Genomic DNA, 17,769 nt, shown 5'->3' on the forward strand with positions numbered 1-17,769 from the left:
AAATGTATCCGTCCATAATATGACGTAGGGCGGATGTAACTTGCACCCGGTACATGAGCGTCCCCTGTCAACTTTAAAGTAAAGTGCAACACATGTTCGTTACTTCCGGAAGACCGAAGAGGCAAGTGCTCACGCTGATAAAATACAGCATCTAGAAGCCGGTAAGATTGAATATTACGGCCCTCACCTAGTGGATTTCATGATGCGGAACATTGAGATAATGTTAGTCGTATACATATGAGGTTCGTCACGAAACGGAAGAAGAGAAGAATATACATATCGCAAAGCAAATGTCGTGTGTGAGTGGGAGGGGAGGGGGGTGGCGCTTTGCCATAGAATGATGCCTTGGAAATTTGGTTTGCAGGGATATATACGCAGTGTTAACTCCAGTTTTTCACAGATCTAGTGTCAGCCCTGAATTTAATTTTTTTGAAGGAAGGTGATTTCTACTTAAAAGTCTTGTTGTAGCAGCAATTACTCTGTGTATTTTTAAATCTCTGAATAAAGCCTTTACCAAGAAGGTTATAACCTCATTGATAATACAATTCAATTTTGATTCTACAAAATTCTACACTTGCAAATGTCTAGAAATCTACAAGTCTGTGAGCCATGAGATAACGACAGCTCTACATCACCATGGCAACTGAGGAACGCAGCAATGGCCTGACCGTCACTGTCCGCCTGATCCGCTCCTTCGAACACAAGAACCTAAAGAACGTCGTGTTTCACAAGGTCGACCCGGACACGACTGTCGAGACTTTCATGGACATGGTCAGGAAAGGTGATGATTTGGAACAGTTGACTTGTTCATGTATAGAGATAGCAATAATCAGTAGGTACGTCTAGCCAGTTGTACTGGTGCAAGCAAAATTATGATGCAAAGCTTTACATTAGGCAATCAGAGATGGCAGACTTCACCCCTAAGCTATACTGCTTTACAACAGACTGCGCATCATATACAATGTTATGTTCTCTTATTTTATGTGCATTAAGGTTCCGAAAGTAATGAGTAGTCTAAACAGGTGCAGATCTAGAGACTTATTTGATTTGAAGTCACACCTCCAGAGGTGTACAGATGGTCTCCTTAGACTGGACTGCCAATTGCAAAGAAGAGACTGAGACTTATTTGTCTGTAAATTTACCTGCATTTCTAACCTTCATCAACTGCTCTGATGTTCCAGACATACAGACCAGACCAGGGCTGCCACCACCCTTCAGGAAACATGCATATGGTGAGTCTGTAGTGGGAACCTGATCTTGATCTTAACAATTGGCAAGAAAATTATGGGTTCCCTGATGCCACCCTCTTTCAAAGGCTTACTGATATTTTGCTGTTTTAAATACTATACAGTATTGATCAAGAATCTTTAACTAAACTGTCAAAATTCCCTTTTCTTTCAGATGCGATGAAGCTTGAGTTCAAAGCCCATGGTAACAAGGTAAGGAATGTCTCCCCATACTTACCATTTAACACTCTTACTAACCATCAGTGTATATTATATATTGTATGGTTTGGTGCACCGTGGCACCCTTGGGGTGTCAGGGGTTAAGGTTATAATTTGGTTTGATTAGGTTTTCTCTTAACCTGTTTCAATCCAACATCTAATGCAAGCAGCACACTTCTGGTGTCTGATATGGTTCCCTTAGATTGCTGAATGTTAAGTTAAATGAGAAAGGATTATTTAAAGCTTATAAGCTGTATTCTTGGAAGATTATGTTGTGTAGGGTGGACTTGCTCTGTATGACCTGCTCGAAAATATGATGATGTTTTGTTTCCAGACCAACAACCCAGTCATAAACACAGGAGACGACGACAAGCTGATGCTGAAGCCTGGTGCCACACTGGGGGAGAGTGGAGTAGGTAGGTAGCCTGTCTGCTGACATTTATGTTTAACCTACTCCCTGCTGCTACCTCACTCTGTAACCAGTATAACATAGGGAATTGGGTGGCAAATGGTTACTTCAGTGTGCTAAAGGTTCAACTCCTTGTATGCATGCTAGGCTACATGGGCAACATCACAGGTACAACGTACAGTATTTATATACACGTACAGCAGAAAGGTCCTTCCTTTCTGTGTTTACTATGTTATAGATTTGAGATGTTTTCGTTGTTAAGCTATGTATGTTTAAGATATGTGAGTTCTTGAAAATGCAACTTTGTCTATCATTTTTATTTCTTGTCATATTGTGATAATGCAATTCATTGAACACTCTTTGGTTCTCCCTGTACAGAGAACGAGACTGAAATATCTTTCTTCAAGCGAGAGGAATACAACAGCTTTGTGAAGAACCCAGTCACAAGATGGTAGCAAAAGAAAACACTGCAACTTTTAAAATGATTAATTGCATATTGTTCCTTTTAATCTGTTATTTCTACTTTATAAGATGAAAACATTGTATAGTCATTAAACTCATCACCATCTTTTGAAAGTTTGATATGAGATCCTTTTAAAATCATGGGTTCTCTGTGTAAGATACTTGAAGTCCAGACAGACATTCTGTTATCTCTTTGTTCATGTTTCTGTCATCATTGGGGACAAGTTACTTTGACAATAATAATATTGACTTAAGTTTTCGTTAGAAAGTATTTTAGGTATTGTGAAGAAGCAAAAAGAGACAGACTCATAATTTAAGATTAACCATCAACCACAAATATTTATTCAAAATAGACTCTAGAGTAGTCTACAGCGAACATATGTACAGTCTGACTTCATTAATGCAGAGAAGTCTTCCGTAGAATATTCAAAGTCTACAAACTGATTTCTTACCTTAGAAAGTTGCATACAACTGTACAAGGTGATGTTTAAGGAACACCCAATATATTTTTCTTAACAAATCTCATTGTTCTTAAGACTGTTTGCTATAACAGCTCAATACTGCAGCTTGTATTCAATGAAAACTTTGCTACATTTTTCTTTTTCTTCCATTGAATGCAATAAAATCACTCATATTCATAAAATGATTGTTTTTGTTCCGTGTAACACAACATTTTTGACACATTTTCTAGTACAGTGCACTAAATACAGGTTCTAACAGAAGTAACGCAGTTCTAAATGGCACTGCACCGTATATACCAGTAATTCTTGAACATTTTTACAAAATTCTTGGTACAGTAAAATGTTCTTCTTCTCCAAAGCTGTTTTCCTCCATGTCAGTAGTAGTCTGTATAGGTGTCGGAAAAGGTCGCTGTGAAAGCGTTCACTTGCTGGAAATAGGAAAGAAAAAACAGGTCTCATCAATTAAAGTTAGACATTCAGGTGCATTATACATCATACAATTTTGATCAAACAACCGGATTAGAGTTCAACATTTTAGTGATAATGATTACTCAGTCTGATTGTTACTTGCACAGTACAGTATTTGGTTTGGTTTGAAAAGATTTTAGGATCTCACCACTGCACTGCCACCACGACATTTAGAGAACACAAAAGAGCAACTCTTACAGCTATTTTGTGGGGAACAGTGTTTAAAAAACTCAACAGAACTTAAAAAACTCAACAGAACTAAAAAACAAGATGACTGACAGAAACACAGGGGAATGAGGTCATAAGGTCTCCTTGGACAGGGCAAGATCATTTGATCCCTTATGACAATGAGGCCATTGGGAGAGCTTGTGTCTCTTTACAACAAACTAAGAATGCTCACCTTAGCAGCAGGGAGACAGGGTCCGAACACCTCCAGTAGAAGCGGCTCCGTTTCGACAGACGTCTTGTAGTCTGAGTAGGACAGTCTGCTGTCATGGTCATGGTCCTGTGGGGAAAACAGTGTTGTCTGTTGGTTAACAAAATTCTTCGTTCACAACAAATGTCTTGGTATGAACAGTCATCTGTGACATTAAACAACATAGTATGAGTTTCACATGACATTTCAACACACAATACGTTAATGAAGGTTAGACATCCAAGTGATAAGATATGCCAAAAATAGATACTCAAACAACTGGACAAAATTTTGAAACAGTGACGAGTCTGACGTTTCAGACAGCACCCGCTGTCTTTCGTCTGTGACTAAGGAAAGTGTCTAAACAAACTACAGTTGGGCCGTACCATTTTCTTCAGGGTGATCTCCACCAGATCCTTGATGCCCTCATCAGGGTCCTCCTCAGTTGGCTGTTTAGCGAGTGTGTTCTTCAGCATGGAGAACATCTCTTCTCTCGAGATGTAACCGTCAGAGTTTAGATCATACACCTCAAAACAATCTGTTGAAAGACATGAACCAGTTGTTGTATTTGCTTGTATTTCAATGGAAAAGGATCTTTGAAAACTCCCAATATTAGTCGAGAAGTAGTAATGTTAATCTTTACATTGTCCATGTATATAAAAAGACATAAGTTCTGGTCAGGTATACTAATCATTTTTACCTAGCACAATGCACAGCTAATGTTATGCTGGCTATTAATCAAGTAGAAAGTTTAGGTTGCTTCAAATGAAAATGACAATTTTATCAACTCTTCTCTGACTATATGGCTTGTCATGTTAAATCATCTGTTTATTGTTTCTTTTATATTTCATGTATTTATTATGTGTACCAAGAGTGTCTGAAAAAAATCATAATTCTTGATACAGTACAGAATAAAAGAGCAGTCTCTAGTTTTGGTCAGAACTGTTTCTTACATTTCATTTTCTCCTCCATGGTGCCCCGTAAGAAGACGGACAGACCCTGGACCCACTCCTGCGCGCTCACGTAGCTGTCATTGTCCTGGTCAAAGGCACGGAATACTGCAGGAACAACAACAAGCAAATCAGAGATGGCAGACTTCACCCCTTTTCCCAACACTTGTTTGCAACGGTTCCAGTCCCACAGACAGTAATAACAGCACAGGATGTCACTGCTGCATTTTGTACAGTGGGAATCACAGACACATATATAGCAGTAGTCTGAATCTAATGTTACCAACATCTTTATGCAAAGACTAGGTGTAACAGACCGTTCGGTGTAATATAACCAGCTGCTGCCGCGCCGCGTGCCTGCGAAGCTGGTGTGTTACGCCTAATGGCGGTTATACCGGCTATATAGATACAGATACAGATCTCCGGGTTCAGCAAGAAGTTATCAATGAAAAAGTTTATTGCCTATTTAAAGTTCAAACTGTACAGTGCAGAGGTAGCCTTCTGGCAAATGTTTACAGTAAAAAGAACTACAGAGTTTTTTTTTTTCTTGTAGACCCTTTCTACAGTTTATCCTTTTTACAGCTCTACAGATCTTTTCCTAAAATAAAAACAGATCATTGATTTTTGCAATAAAATTTGATGACTATCCTTTTCTTGAGCCTTTTAATTGGAAACATCACAATCTTGAAACTTCATCCTGACACAGTAGGAAACAAAAATGCCTCCTCCCCTGAGGCATCGCCAAAAACTGACCTCTGTCCATGAGGATGTCGTCTGTCATGGCAAAGGTGTAGTGCAGCACCTCCCGGAAAGTGGCGCGGTCCATCTTCATCTCGTCCTTGCCCTTCTTACTCGTCTGCAGGTCTCGGAACACGTGCAGCAGACCCTCCACCTCCTGCTTCGTAACTGGAGAACACAAAAAAAAACATATTATTATTATTATTAATTCTTTATTTCAAGCACCAACTTGCCCTTAGTATTAAAGGAAGGCAAGACAAAGACATCGTGTATTACAAAAAGTTCAAAGGGATTCGATTTTGTGGTAGGGAGATAATGGAGTGTTTGCATTGGTTTTTACTTTGCAGTTAAAACAAGGTTGTAGGCGAGCAGAAGATATAACAGCTTTCTATACACTGTAGATACATGCCATAAATGCATTTAAGCTCACAGTGGTTTACTAGTAAATTATGTTCACGGTTTTCGGGGTAACCCGGCCTCTTCACTGCGAACTTAAATGCATTTATGGCATGTATCTATAGTGTATAAAAACCTAAAGAATTGTTCTGGCTGTGGCAACTTTAACAAGCCTTCCTTTGCTTACTGTCTTAGACACTCTAGTAGGATTTCTTTTGATTATTACTGCACTGACTGACTGCAAGACATGTCTAAGACACTTAATAGCAGGGCTTCTTTTGATCACAGATATTGGGATGGAAAATATTGCTTTAAGCTACGAATACTACGCTTTCATAATATCTACACTTCAGTTGATAACTTCTGCAAAATACTCATGACATTATACCAAGGAGGTTATATAGCCTCCTTGATTATACATAGTAGTATATTCTGTAACATATGCATGTCTACCAGGCAATTAATGTCCGGTTGTCAACGTAAACAACTAAGCATAACTGGACTTACAGTGTGTTTGTCGATAGCAGGTCTCAGCCAGCTTTGCCAGCGCCTTCTTGGCGACGATATGCGCCATTCTTGGTCCTATAAAATCCCAGACACGGTCAAAAATGTGAAAAAAATCGCGAAAACCCTGAGATGGACTCTGAGGTAACTTTTCTCCCCGTTGTCAAGAAACAAAGTTGCGCAGAAGATCGGCGCAGTAGACAATGTTTCATTCTCGCGAGATTAGAAGACGAGATTTTATTTTCAGGTGTCAAAAATGTCATTTTTGCCGCCTGTAAAATCATTTTTTCTTTAGATAGCAGTTTAATGTATAAAGTATAAAAATCTCAAGTAATTTTATCAAATTGAATTGTATTATTCGAATAATTTCTATTCCTGGTACCAGAAATGACTATTTTCTTGTTTAAATTGGACAAAATTGCCCTACAAGTAAGGCAGTTTTATATTTGTACGGGGACAGCTATAGATTCAGCGCTTTCTTCAACATGGCGGAAGATCGTGCTGCGGCGATGAAGGAAGAAGACAAAACGGACGATTCCGTCGTCTTAGACGGAGAACACGATCACGAACCTAAGCCGGGAACAAGGTATGGTCTTCAGGAAGTCTTGTGTCTTATTTTTGGCGCCGTGTTCCGTTAAGAAGTGGCTGACAGGCGGGTTTGACGGGCTGACACCCCACATGACATGCATGTTCGTTATATTCTCAGAGGACCACAAAATGACTTCTGGGCTGTTTCGATTTATGTGGATGCAGAAAAAACAACCTTTGCGTTTTATTGTAAGAGCTTAAGAAAAATAGCGCCAAAATTTTACCCCGAAGACTGTATTTGATGTTGCCAGACACAAAAATGATCAATTCGTATAATCGTTCAAAAATATATCATAAGCCATCAGAATCACAAAATTATTTCTGGTTCCATTTTATTTCGTTCTCACAAATGTTTTCTTTTCCATGGCTTGTTGACAATGTGATCAGATTGTCTATTCCCACGACTATACTTAAAAGTTGATTTGATACACAATAGCTTAATTAAGTAGTACGTGTTAAAACGATACATAGAGCAGCTATATTGCAAAAGTTGCATGTCACAGGTTGTTCAGTGTAATATAACAAGCTGCTGCCGTGCCGCGTGCCTGCTAAGCTCGTGTGTTAAACTTAAGAGCACTTACACCATCTATAGAGATACAGATACAAATTTACATGGTTATTATAACAAATTGGACTGGGAAACGTCACTTGTGCTTTCTTTTCAGCTTAACTCCACCTTGTTGTTCCAGCAGCCAGGACAACATGGTGACAAAGAAGAAGAGCAAGAAGAGGAAGAAGAAGAAGGGAGGAGATGCGGCGGCGGCCGGAGATGCAGAGAAAACAGATGTGAGGATCTGATCGACACAAACTTGTTCAGTTCAGTTAGTTCATTTTCTGTGAGGTGACACCATTGTCTCCATAAGTCCCTACGTTACAGAGCGCAGGTCACCATTTTGTAGTCCCACATCTTCTTTCATCACCTTCTTAACCTTTAGCACACTGTAGCCATTTGGCACCCATTGGTTACAGAGTTAGGCGGCAGGGAGAAGTTTAAGTGTCAAAGAAGGGCGGCCACAACACAAACTTGTGACAGAGTAATAACAGTCTGTTTAGACATTTCAAGATGCCTTGGGTTGGAGGGTTGGGACAGTGGGTTGTTCATGTATGGCTGTTAGGACGAGTAGCTGAATGAATTGATGGATAGATGGAAGGATGAATAGATGGGTAGATGAGTGGCTAGATGGTTGGATGGGTGGCATGGGTTTGTAGGAGGGTGAGTGTTTGTGAGCAGGTTATATAAAGCCTTTTCATGTGATGTGAGCACTGTCTGCCAAAGTGTTGATGTCCCTGTTTGCATGTCAGTGAATCATAGCTCAAGCATTTTCGAACATGTAAAGATTTACAGACCCTCTTAAAATTAAATGGTCACTGTTGACTGTCTACAAGTCAAACTCAAAGAAGAGAATCATGTGGTTCATGTGGGCGGATGGGTGTGTGGGTGGGCCATGGGTAGGCTGTGGGTGAATTGATGTATGTTTAGGGGGATGTCAAACAGAAAGGTTAGATTAACTTAGAAAGTGAATATCTGGTTGTGTATAGAAAATTTGTCGTTGTACCCCCAAAACAGTTACTCAAGCTACTGGATATGATGTTGAAACAGTCAGACGTTTTCAGACAGCATCCGCTGTTTAAAACCTGATTCTCCAGTCCAAGACAGCAGATGTTTTAAAATCAAGTCCTGTGGCTTGAGTAACTGTTTTTTGGTGTATCCTATTACCTTCATCGACGTAACATTGTCGTGTGTTTTCCCAGGATGGTTTCCCCTTGCAGAAGCTGCAGGAAGTGCAGCGCGCCCTGCAGCAGCTGTCCGTCCACCAGCAGCCTAAGAGTGTTGACGAGGCTCGAGACAAGAAGTACGAGTTCTGGGACACTCAACCTGTACCAAAGATAGGTGAGTGATACTGTACATTCATTCATTTTCATGGGGACTTCATTTCACGGTAGGTTTTCATTTTGTTGTAATGGAATTTTAAGCTGGAGGTACCGTGTTTTAGAAGAGCCACACCTTAAGCGTGTTAAAGATCTTATCACACTTATCAAAAAGAGAATGGGGCCACCCCAATGTGAGTGGATACAGCTTGTACCTACTCTGTAGATTATAATACAGGTATGTTTGTTACGCCTAAAGTTGTTGGAGAAACATAATAGACACATGTAAATAAAGGTGGTTTACAGGACATGCCGAACAAACAAACAAAAAAGCTGTACAAAACTGGTGTACAAGCCTAAATGTGGTTTACTGGTAATGTGAAACAAACAAACTGTTAACTAGTTAACACTTAGATTATTAGGGGTCCACCCTGGTATGATTGGATCAGACCTTACAGTCCGGTCTTATGCAGCTTTTACCTACTGTACAAAGCTGATGTATTAAACCTAATTGTGGTTTAATGGTCATGCGAATCAAACAGACTGTTAACCAGTAATGTTGTATCACATTGTCATTTCCCCAGGAGAGGAGGTGCGAGACTATGGTGCGATTGAACCTAACAAACCACAGTCCGAAGTACGACAGGATCCGTACAGTCTTCCTCAGGGGTTCGAGTGGGACACGCTGGACATCAGCAAGGCTGATGTGGTACGTCACTTAACCCTCTCATTGCCAAGGACTGTCTTTTCAGTCAGATTTGTGTTGGCTTGCTGGAAATCTAGGGTGATCTTGAAAATGATCTTTGTAGGGCTTAGATATGGTTGTTTATCGATTTGCAGCCTTGGAAACTGAATTCTAATTTAAATTTTGATTTGGGCCAAAAATTGACCTGGATCTTTAAGTTTTGAAATTATCCCATTGGAAGTTTTACTTAAGAAGGGTCTGTACAGGGGGTTTGTGCACCATTCAGTTATTGAATTAGTTGTTTATCTGTGAGGAAATTTTCCAAAATATGGTTGATTTTGTATTTATAATATAAGTATGTGGTCTTAAGAAAGTAACACCTGCTTTTGGATTTGAAAGTTAAGGTTGCAGAAGCTCATGTTAACATTCATGCATTATAGCCCTTCCTTGTTCTGAATATTGTGCCAAATAAATGAAAATCTTTCCCTCCCCCAGTTAAGTGAGCTGTATGTTCTACTGAATGAGAACTATGTGGAGGATGATGACAACATGTTCAGGTTTGACTACTCCAAAGCTTTCCTGCTATGGTGAGTTGTACGTATAGATGTCTTTTTCTCATCCAAAGTATGGCAACTGTTTTTCCTCTCTCCAACAAAGCCACAAACCAGGGCTGGAAATACATGTACCACCTGCATATACTGGTTATAATAAATTAGCGCAGGCACAATTCAACCTTTGCAGGTATTTTTTATGTCCACCTGTGCCTACCTAACCTGTACTAGCCAATCATAAAACCGACTTGTGGCAGTAGGGTAAGGTACAGCCAGTAGTGGCACAAAGGGACATTCTTCATAGTGGCATCCTAGCACAACAAGTTTCAAAGTCTGTGTACTGTATGCTGAATGATCTGTTTTGTTTTGTTTTTTGTTTGTTTGTTTTTTGCCCCCAGGCTGGTTACTTGAGTGGCACTGTGGTGTCCATGTGCGTGTTTACTGATCTGTTTTGTTTGTTTGTTTGTTTTTCCAGGGCATTGAAGCCCCCGGGCTGGCTACTCGAGTGGCACTGTGGTGTTCGTGTGGTCACCAATAAGAAACTAGTGGGGTTCATTAGTGCAGTGCCTGCTGCCATCAGAATAAACGACCAGTAAGTACATGTATTTAATTATTGTAGGATGAATATCAGCTGGCTTATGATGATACCTCAAACTCCAATCTTAGCACACTATGCTCCATATACATATATACATCTCCAGTGTATTCTGAAAAATTAGTGCCACTTAACTTACTGATTGGTTAAGTTATGTAATCTACGAATAAGTTTGTACATCACTAGTAGTCTACCCTTTGAGGCACTTTAATGATTTGACATACATTTGTACAACAAAACAAAAGAACTTTGAGTATCTAGATGATTGTTAAAGGCAATATTGCTAGAGCTTTGCCAGTAAGTCTTTTTATGTTATAGTCTGCCACTTTTGCTCAATGCATAAAATGAGGAAAGTATGGTCTGCTGTATTGTTCGGTGACTTGGTCTCTTATCTGAAGCCCTTAATAATTTCGTACTTCCCACCAGCCTACAGAAGATGGTAGAGATCAACTTCCTTTGCGTGCACAAGAAGCTGCGGTCGAAGCGCGTGGCGCCGGTTCTGATCCGGGAGATCACGAGACGGGTCCACCAGCAGGGGCTGTTCCAAGCTGTGTACACGGCAGGGGTTGTGCTTCCCAGGCCGGTGGCGAAATGCAGGTAGGTCATGATTTTCCTGCTACACCCAATGGGGCCAAATACAGGTGGGTCCTGATTTTACTGCTGCACCCACTTGGGCAGAATGCAGGTAGGTTCAGATATTGCAGCTACACCCACTGGAGCAAAATGTAGGTAGCTCCAAATTTTACTGTTACACCCAATATGGCAAAATTGAGGTGGGTCTTGATTTTGCTGCTACACCCACTGAGGTAAAATGCATTTGGGTCCTGATTTTACTGTTGCATGTAGCCACCGGGGCAAAATGCAGGTTTTGGTCCAAATTTTGCAGCTACACTTAGTGGGGAAAAATGTAAGTGGGTCTCAATTTACCTGCTTCACCCACCTGTATATCTTGGTATCCATACATTGTTTGTATATATTCAATAGTCATTCAAAATAGACATATCTTGCATTGAAAATAAAGACTTGATATGCACTGTACATCTTTGTACCCACAGATATTGGCACAGGTCGTTGAACCCAAAGAAGCTGATAGAGGTGAAGTTCTCCCACCTGAGTCGGAACATGACCATGCAGAGAACCATCAAGCTGTACAAGCTGCCAGACGTAAGGCTCTCTTTTTTGTTACAACCGTCTTTAAACATGTAGCACACTGAAGTAGCCGTTTGGCACCCAATTTCTTCTTGCTTACAGTGTTAGGCAGCGGGGAGAAGGTTAAACGAGTATAACCAGATGTAGTCAATGTTATGGTCCTATGTTTGTAAGGTAAAGATGTCCCTCTGGTTAAACTGGTAGCAACCTCTTAGTTGAGCTCCTGCTTTCAATAAGTTTGTAACTTGGAGACACCGGTTCAAGCCCAGGGTTAGGACATTTTGGTTGGGGCTACGCCTGTTTTTTGAGACTATCTATTTACCTATTTATCTAATATAGATTTACATTACCAATGATTTGCTCCTGTAGGAACCCAAGACTCAAGGCCTAAGGCCCATGGTGAAAGCAGACATCCCCGAGGTCCACAAACTCCTGTCTGAACACCTGAAGAACTTCAAGTTGTCTCCTGAGTTCTCCGTGGAGGAGTTTGAGCACTGGTTCCTGCCCAGAGAAGGCATCATCGACTCCTTCGTAGTGGAGGTGGGTGTCTTAGATCATTGGCTGTCCCCTTGACCCGGCTCTTCATCCCGGTAAAGAAATTTGTTTGTGGGGACGGACAAAAATTCAAACCCATCCATCCCAATAGGCGGACAATGAAAATTCATATTTATAAGCTTAAGTGACAGATCTAAAAAGTTACAACATAGGCTTCCAGATTCCGAATGAATTCAATTTTTGACGACAATGTGACCACTTTATTTATCTATTTATGGTTTTCCCTTAGATAATTTTCCCATTGACACAAGCATGAAGAATCCTGTCTATAGTGACCACCTGACTGGTCTTCTTGGGTAGTTTTTACTGTATTCAGGGAGTGTTCACTAATTATTCCAACAGGAGGAGACAGATGGAGAGAAGACCATAACAGACTTCATCAGCTTCTACACCCTCCCCTCCACCATAATGCACCACCCCCAGTACAGCCAGCTGAAGGCGGCCTACTCCTTCTATAACGTCCACACCAAGCACACTCTGCTGGACATCATGAACGACGCACTCATCCTCGCTAAACAGGTCAGAAACATTTCTTTCATTGTTTTTGTGTCTTCTGAACAGTCAGGCTATTAGGAGAAGTATCCTTGTTGTCAAGGTATCCTATGAATTAGAGGGAATCAACGAGTTAGCGGGCTTTGAATTCGGAAAATTCCTTGAAAAAAAGCTCATTCATACTGGTTGGGAAATGTGGACGTCACATAATTCAATGATCAGTCGAATAGCCATCAGCATGGCGCTAGTTTCAAATGGTGGGAGAGCCCTGAACTATGATGGACTTATGTGAAATAAGTGAAAACTTGACTTTAATTGACTTAAGGTATATTTAGCATAGTATAGTAGGCTTTTTAGTTTTAAATTTAGCTCCCCTTTACTTATCACAAAACAGTATTATCATGATTTTGTCAAAGATAAAGTCTGGCTTGTAGTATTATGTTATCAAACATTTAGGTTTGGCACTTTGGGTACTGTAGAATTGTAATTCCTTTAAATGGTTTTCTTGTTAATCATTGGTCTTTGTGTGTTTCAGAGAGATTTTGATGTTTTCAATGCGCTGGATCTGATGCAGAACAAGGAGTTCTTGGAACAGCTGAAGTTCGGCATCGGTGATGGCAACCTGCAGTACTACCTGTATAACTACAGGTGCCCCGAAATGTCTCCCAATGATGTAAGTAAAAAGTTAACCTATCAATTAACTAGCTAACTAATCAAGTACTTAACTAGCTACCTGTAGTATTACCTGTACAGGTGCCCCGAAATGTCTCCCAATGATGTAAGTAAAAAGTTAGCCTATCAATTAACTAGCTAACTAATCAAGTACTTAACTAGCTACCTGTAGTATTACCTGTACAGGTGCCCCGAAATGTCTCCCAATGATGTAAGTAATTAGCTAACTTATCAAGTAACCAGCTAACTAATTGATTTCTAGTGTAGTAATAGATGTCCTGAAATGTCATCTGATGATACTAGTACATGTACCTAGCAAACTTATCAGCTATTTAGCTAACTACTCCTGTACCTAGCAAGCTGCCATATCACATTTTAGCTATTAGTACATGTATAATGTATAGTTGTGCTAAAATATCACATAGTGGATCACCTATATTGTAGCTAAGGAACTCATTTGAAGACATTTTTTAGAACCCAAACAATTTGTACTCTTTGCCTTTCCAGGTGGGCCTGGTTTTACAATGATGATGTCAACAGAACCAGTGACATAGTGGACACGAGTGCAGTAGCTACTACAATATAGGAGTTAGACATGGAACAAGTGCAAGTTCAACTTGATTCTGGGCAACAAGCCTTTGCTATGACTATAATTAGGTTATCATATACATAGAAAGATCTAGAAAGTACAGTATAGGGGTGGCTACAGTGTTTCTCTGGACCTGAACTAAACCTAGACCTGAATGTTTTGATGACCGGTAGCCACCCCTAGTACAGTACAGTGTATTTTGAAGACTCACACTATGTGTACTCAAGATGATATCGGCTGCTACCCTGCTTGGTTTCAAAGACTCTGTTAGAATCATTTCTGCTTGTCGTATTCTTGGATGGAGAAAGTCACATTCCAAGTTCACCATAGCTGCCATAACAAATATTCGGCCACACCATTTTAATTTCTTGGTACACGATTTTTTTCAGGAAATTACGGGAGCAATAACAATGTTGTAGACCCAATACTAACCAATATACCAGGCTGGCTAGTAGCATTTTAAAGAATGAATTTTGAGCTCTGATTTTACTGTACCAAAATATGAGCACGGAAAGGTTCTTGTCTTTTTTTTCAAATACGCAAAGATGAAGTACCTAAATCCGAAAACCAAGAAATTGGACTAGTGTGGCCATAGATGACTGTATTTGTAGTTTAGGAGCTGGTTGGCAAATTGACTATGACTTGATGGTAAAATGTGATGGAAATTCTGTATAGGAAAACTTTGGTGGAAACCTGAGTCAGTTGGGCAAAGCTCAACGTACATGTTTATATGTGCTCTGCTTGTTTGGTTAGACTTTCTAGATCTCAGCTAGTTCAGGTGTAGGGGAGCTATGGTGTATGTGGAACCTTGGAAGATATGTTAAGCTATACTTCCAGAATATTTCCTTTGTAACTCTGGTGTCATTTTCTTTTGTCAATAGTTTCATCAGGTTGGTAAGTAAATGGTTAATCCAAAGTGTTTTTGTAAACAACCAAAAGTTTTCACTTGTCAAGCTTCTGGTAGTGCTTCTGTTACCTTTCTTAGGGCAATCCTAGTCTACTGTAGTCATGAACCGTGATGAGGGGGGATACAAACTCAGTCATGTTTAGGACCGCATCCTTCAAAGTGCAGTACAACTAGCTGCAGTAGGAAGTAGAACCAGTCAGTATTGCCCTGAGGAAGTTGGCAGGCGGTCCTTTGAAACCTTGGCATGTGAAAACATTTAGTTGTGAATAAAGAACTTTAAGTTCAACAAATGTCTTTCTCACTTTGTCAAATGAAAATATGAAGTTTGCAGGTTTCCTTGATGTTATATGAAATGTGTTTTGTACACAACGAGAAAAATGTACCGTTAGTTTAGATTGACATTTGAATTAGATAAAAAGTGCTGCATAACAAATGAAGTCATTACAATAAAAAATCTTCTGGCATCTTTGTTGACCTAGACTGTTCCATTTCAAAGATGGGAGGGGACAGAATAAAACCTTGGTTTTGATACATGTAGAATAGCCTTTATCTCCAAGCAGATGTTGGAAGGTAAAATTGTAATAACTTTCTAGCTTCCCATTTTTGTTACTTCTGTTTGGAAGGCCATTTGTAACAGAAATGGAAATCTGGAAAAATCATCTGCTTGGAGATTGATTACCGGGTATAGAACAGTCTCTCAAAACTTGGGTGAAAAATTAGTGTGCATAAGGTATGATTGTTTTGAAACTCCACATTTGAGACTGTTATTGTGTTAATCAACTGTACATTTTGATACCACAAAATCACTTTGTTTGAAGCATCCATTTGTACTCACAACTCTCCATACACCTTTTGTGACAACTTGTTGATAAGATGTTGTTTTTGGTTGCTAGTTTGCTGAAGTAAAGTTATAATCCACCAGCCCAAATTCCTTCACAGCAACAAGAAGCAACTCCCAATCAAACACCGCACAGCAAATGAAAAAATAGTGACATTTATTGCTCCAATTCAGGAATCACGCCTGCTGCTGAGTTAATAACATGAAATATGAAGCAGTGGGACTTATGGAGATGGGCATTGTCCTATACTCTGATGCCAGCAAAATGCCTGGAAGACAACTTTACAATCTCTGAGTCCTTTGTGTGAGTAAATGTTCCAACTGTACACAACGGAATAAAAACAAGTTCACAGAACCAACTTGAGCCTCTACACGTGTCTCTTTGATATTTGGTGACTTGTTTTTGTTTAATGCAAAGATATACACTGTACTCAACTCAAGACATAATGGGCAAACTAAGGGAAGTTCCAATGTCTTGACACATGTCAGTCTTTTGTAGCCTCTACCAGGCTCCAGAGGCGACTGGAAAGGGTAGAAATTAGCCAAATAGACAGAAAAACATACAAGAGGAGTTAGTCTGCTATAGGGGTACAGTTTGCAGTTCTAGGATCATGGCATATTGGACCCTCTCTCCGTAGCTGACTCCCTTAGCATACTATTCACTCTATTTGGCCAATTTCTACTATTTCTCCAGCCATCCGCGGGGCCTGGTAGAGGCTAAGTGTTTTGAACAGAAGCTGAAGTTAAAAGTTGGTATTGCGGCATCACATGCTAATACCAAGTGAAGAGAAACTAGAGTTCCACAAACACATTATCTTCGCCAAATAATCAAGGCTTATTATGGAAAGTGATTTATATCTACGTGCCTATCACCCCCTGCAAATTTGATCATGCACCATGCCATTTGGACGTTATGATTGGGCGAATGAGTCCAGTTAAGATAGGGTTAAAAATCATTTGGTGGTACAGGACTAGTATATGTGTAGAGTGTGCTGATATATGTTATAACTGGTCATGAAAAAATATGAGTATGTTGATATTATATGGGTCACAAAGGTTCGATATGGCAGTGTTGAAAGTTGAAAGTGGTGATGAAATAGTACAGTCAATACATATGAATAGAATAAATCTGGCACGTTTTTAGGTGTTTCTAGTCAGGCTTTCTATTTTGTCCCTATTTCGTTATGTCGCCAACCGTGTTGAACAAAAATGCTTAAACTGAACGCGTCAAAAACCAGCAGGACCCACACCTCTGCTTGGAGAATAGTTTATTTATTTGACCTACATGTACGTTTATGCAAGGCTATCTGTTTACATGACCTGACACTATCCCATGTCCCATTGAAAGGCAGTGGGTTAACAAACTTTCCTTACTAATTATGCAAATTAGCTCTTATTTGCATAATTAGTCATTGATTATGTAAAGCACCATCCGAGCTCTCTACATACCAAACATCACGACGATCTGTCGACCCATTCTCAAGTTATTCATGTCCGAATGTCAAAACAAAAACACTCACTGCGGTTCTTAACAAGCCGCTAGGGGGCCAAAATTTACAGAACTTACTTTCTGTGGCATGAACTATCTACCACACAAAAATCATGACCATAGCACTTTCAGAAAATATGCCCCTAAATTTTGAAGCTCTGCTGCAGTACCTTTGGTACCCGCTAGAAGGCCCATTATCGAACTTGACCTTCCTTTCGGTAAATCCTACCCATCCACTAAATATCATAAGAATCCATCAACAGCTTCTTGAGTTATGTTGTCCACAAGAAAATTCACATCCACACAAAGCCCGCTGCAGTACCGACGGAAAGTGCCAGGAGAACCATTTTTGAACTTGACCTCCGTTTTCACAACATCTACACACCTGCAAAAAATCATGAAGATCCATCAACGTTTCCGTCACTTTTTTTGCCTACATACAAACACAAAAAAATGCTAAGTCCGCTGCAGTACTATTGAAAAACGCAAGGTTAACCATTTTCGAACTTGACCTTCCTTTACACAACCACTACACACCTACC

At 40.0% G+C, this 17,769-nt stretch overlaps 3 protein-coding genes across 6 annotated transcripts; 2 read left to right on the top strand and 1 right to left on the bottom strand.

Annotated features, from left to right (window-relative positions):
* Positions 1-73: 73 nt before the first annotated feature.
* On the top strand, positions 74-2,957 carry LOC136446949 (UPF0538 protein C2orf76 homolog). Of its 2 annotated transcripts, none has more exons than XM_066445618.1 (6): positions 74-161; positions 589-781; positions 1,182-1,232; positions 1,402-1,439; positions 1,780-1,861; positions 2,233-2,957. In XM_066445618.1, the coding sequence occupies exons 2-6, from the start codon at positions 637-639 to the stop codon at positions 2,307-2,309; spliced, it is 393 nt and encodes a 130-aa protein (XP_066301715.1). In that variant the 5' UTR covers positions 74-161; positions 589-636; the 3' UTR covers positions 2,310-2,957. The 2 variants fall into 2 exon arrangements, with proteins under 2 accessions (XP_066301715.1, XP_066301716.1); XM_066445619.1 differs by having other exon boundaries at positions 96-161; positions 608-781.
* LOC136446948 (calaxin-like) lies at positions 2,629-6,412 on the bottom strand. The gene is made up of 6 exons (XM_066445617.1): positions 6,252-6,412; positions 5,364-5,516; positions 4,614-4,718; positions 4,047-4,198; positions 3,646-3,750; positions 2,629-3,205 (listed from the first exon to the last, which is right to left on the bottom strand). The coding sequence occupies exons 1-6, from the start codon at positions 6,316-6,318 to the stop codon at positions 3,152-3,154; spliced, it is 636 nt and encodes a 211-aa protein (XP_066301714.1). The 5' UTR covers positions 6,319-6,412; the 3' UTR covers positions 2,629-3,151.
* A 286-nt stretch (positions 6,413-6,698) lies between these two features.
* LOC136446933 (glycylpeptide N-tetradecanoyltransferase 2-like) lies at positions 6,699-16,097 on the top strand. 3 transcript variants are annotated; one of them, XM_066445599.1, is made up of 12 exons: positions 6,699-6,834; positions 7,502-7,622; positions 8,589-8,727; positions 9,290-9,414; positions 9,886-9,977; positions 10,417-10,533; positions 10,963-11,133; positions 11,592-11,700; positions 12,055-12,225; positions 12,583-12,759; positions 13,268-13,405; positions 13,912-16,097. In XM_066445599.1, exons 1-12 carry the CDS (start codon positions 6,734-6,736, stop codon positions 13,930-13,932), a joined length of 1,482 nt encoding a protein of 493 aa, XP_066301696.1. In that variant the 5' UTR covers positions 6,699-6,733; the 3' UTR covers positions 13,933-16,097. The 3 variants fall into 3 exon arrangements, with proteins under 3 accessions (XP_066301696.1, XP_066301697.1, XP_066301698.1); XM_066445600.1 differs by having other exon boundaries at positions 7,526-7,622; XM_066445601.1 differs by having other exon boundaries at positions 7,529-7,622.
* The last annotated feature ends 1,672 nt before the right edge of the window (positions 16,098-17,769 follow it).

This window comes from Branchiostoma lanceolatum, chromosome 13 (assembly GCF_035083965.1).
Source record: "Branchiostoma lanceolatum isolate klBraLanc5 chromosome 13, klBraLanc5.hap2, whole genome shotgun sequence".
Taxonomy (NCBI): Eukaryota; Metazoa; Chordata; class Leptocardii; order Amphioxiformes; family Branchiostomatidae; genus Branchiostoma; species Branchiostoma lanceolatum.

Bases quoted from the DNA above. Each gene is read 5' to 3' on its own strand.
- LOC136446933 (XM_066445599.1), top strand. From the start codon at position 6,734: ATGGCGGAAGATCGTGCTGCGGCGATGAAGGAAGAAGACAAAACGGAC. The intron at 7,623-8,588 runs GTGAGGATCTGA...GTGTTTTCCCAG, and splicing joins GAGATGCAGAGAAAACAGAT to GATGGTTTCCCCTTGCAGAA. The intron at 13,406-13,911 runs GTAAGTAAAAAG...TTGCCTTTCCAG, and splicing joins CCGAAATGTCTCCCAATGAT to GTGGGCCTGGTTTTACAATG.
- LOC136446948 (XM_066445617.1), bottom strand. From the start codon at position 6,318: ATGGCGCATATCGTCGCCAAGAAGGCGCTGGCAAAGCTGGCTGAGACC. The intron at 3,751-4,046 runs GTACGGCCCAAC...TTTTCCCCACAG, and splicing joins AGATCACCCTGAAGAAAATG to GACCATGACCATGACAGCAG. The intron at 3,206-3,645 runs GTGAGCATTCTT...TCCTATTTCCAG, and splicing joins CCTGTCTCCCTGCTGCTAAG to CAAGTGAACGCTTTCACAGC.
- LOC136446949 (XM_066445618.1), top strand. From the start codon at position 637: ATGGCAACTGAGGAACGCAGCAATGGCCTGACCGTCACTGTCCGCCTG. The intron at 782-1,181 runs GTGATGATTTGG...CTGATGTTCCAG, and splicing joins CATGGACATGGTCAGGAAAG to ACATACAGACCAGACCAGGG. The intron at 1,440-1,779 runs GTAAGGAATGTC...TTTTGTTTCCAG, and splicing joins TCAAAGCCCATGGTAACAAG to ACCAACAACCCAGTCATAAA.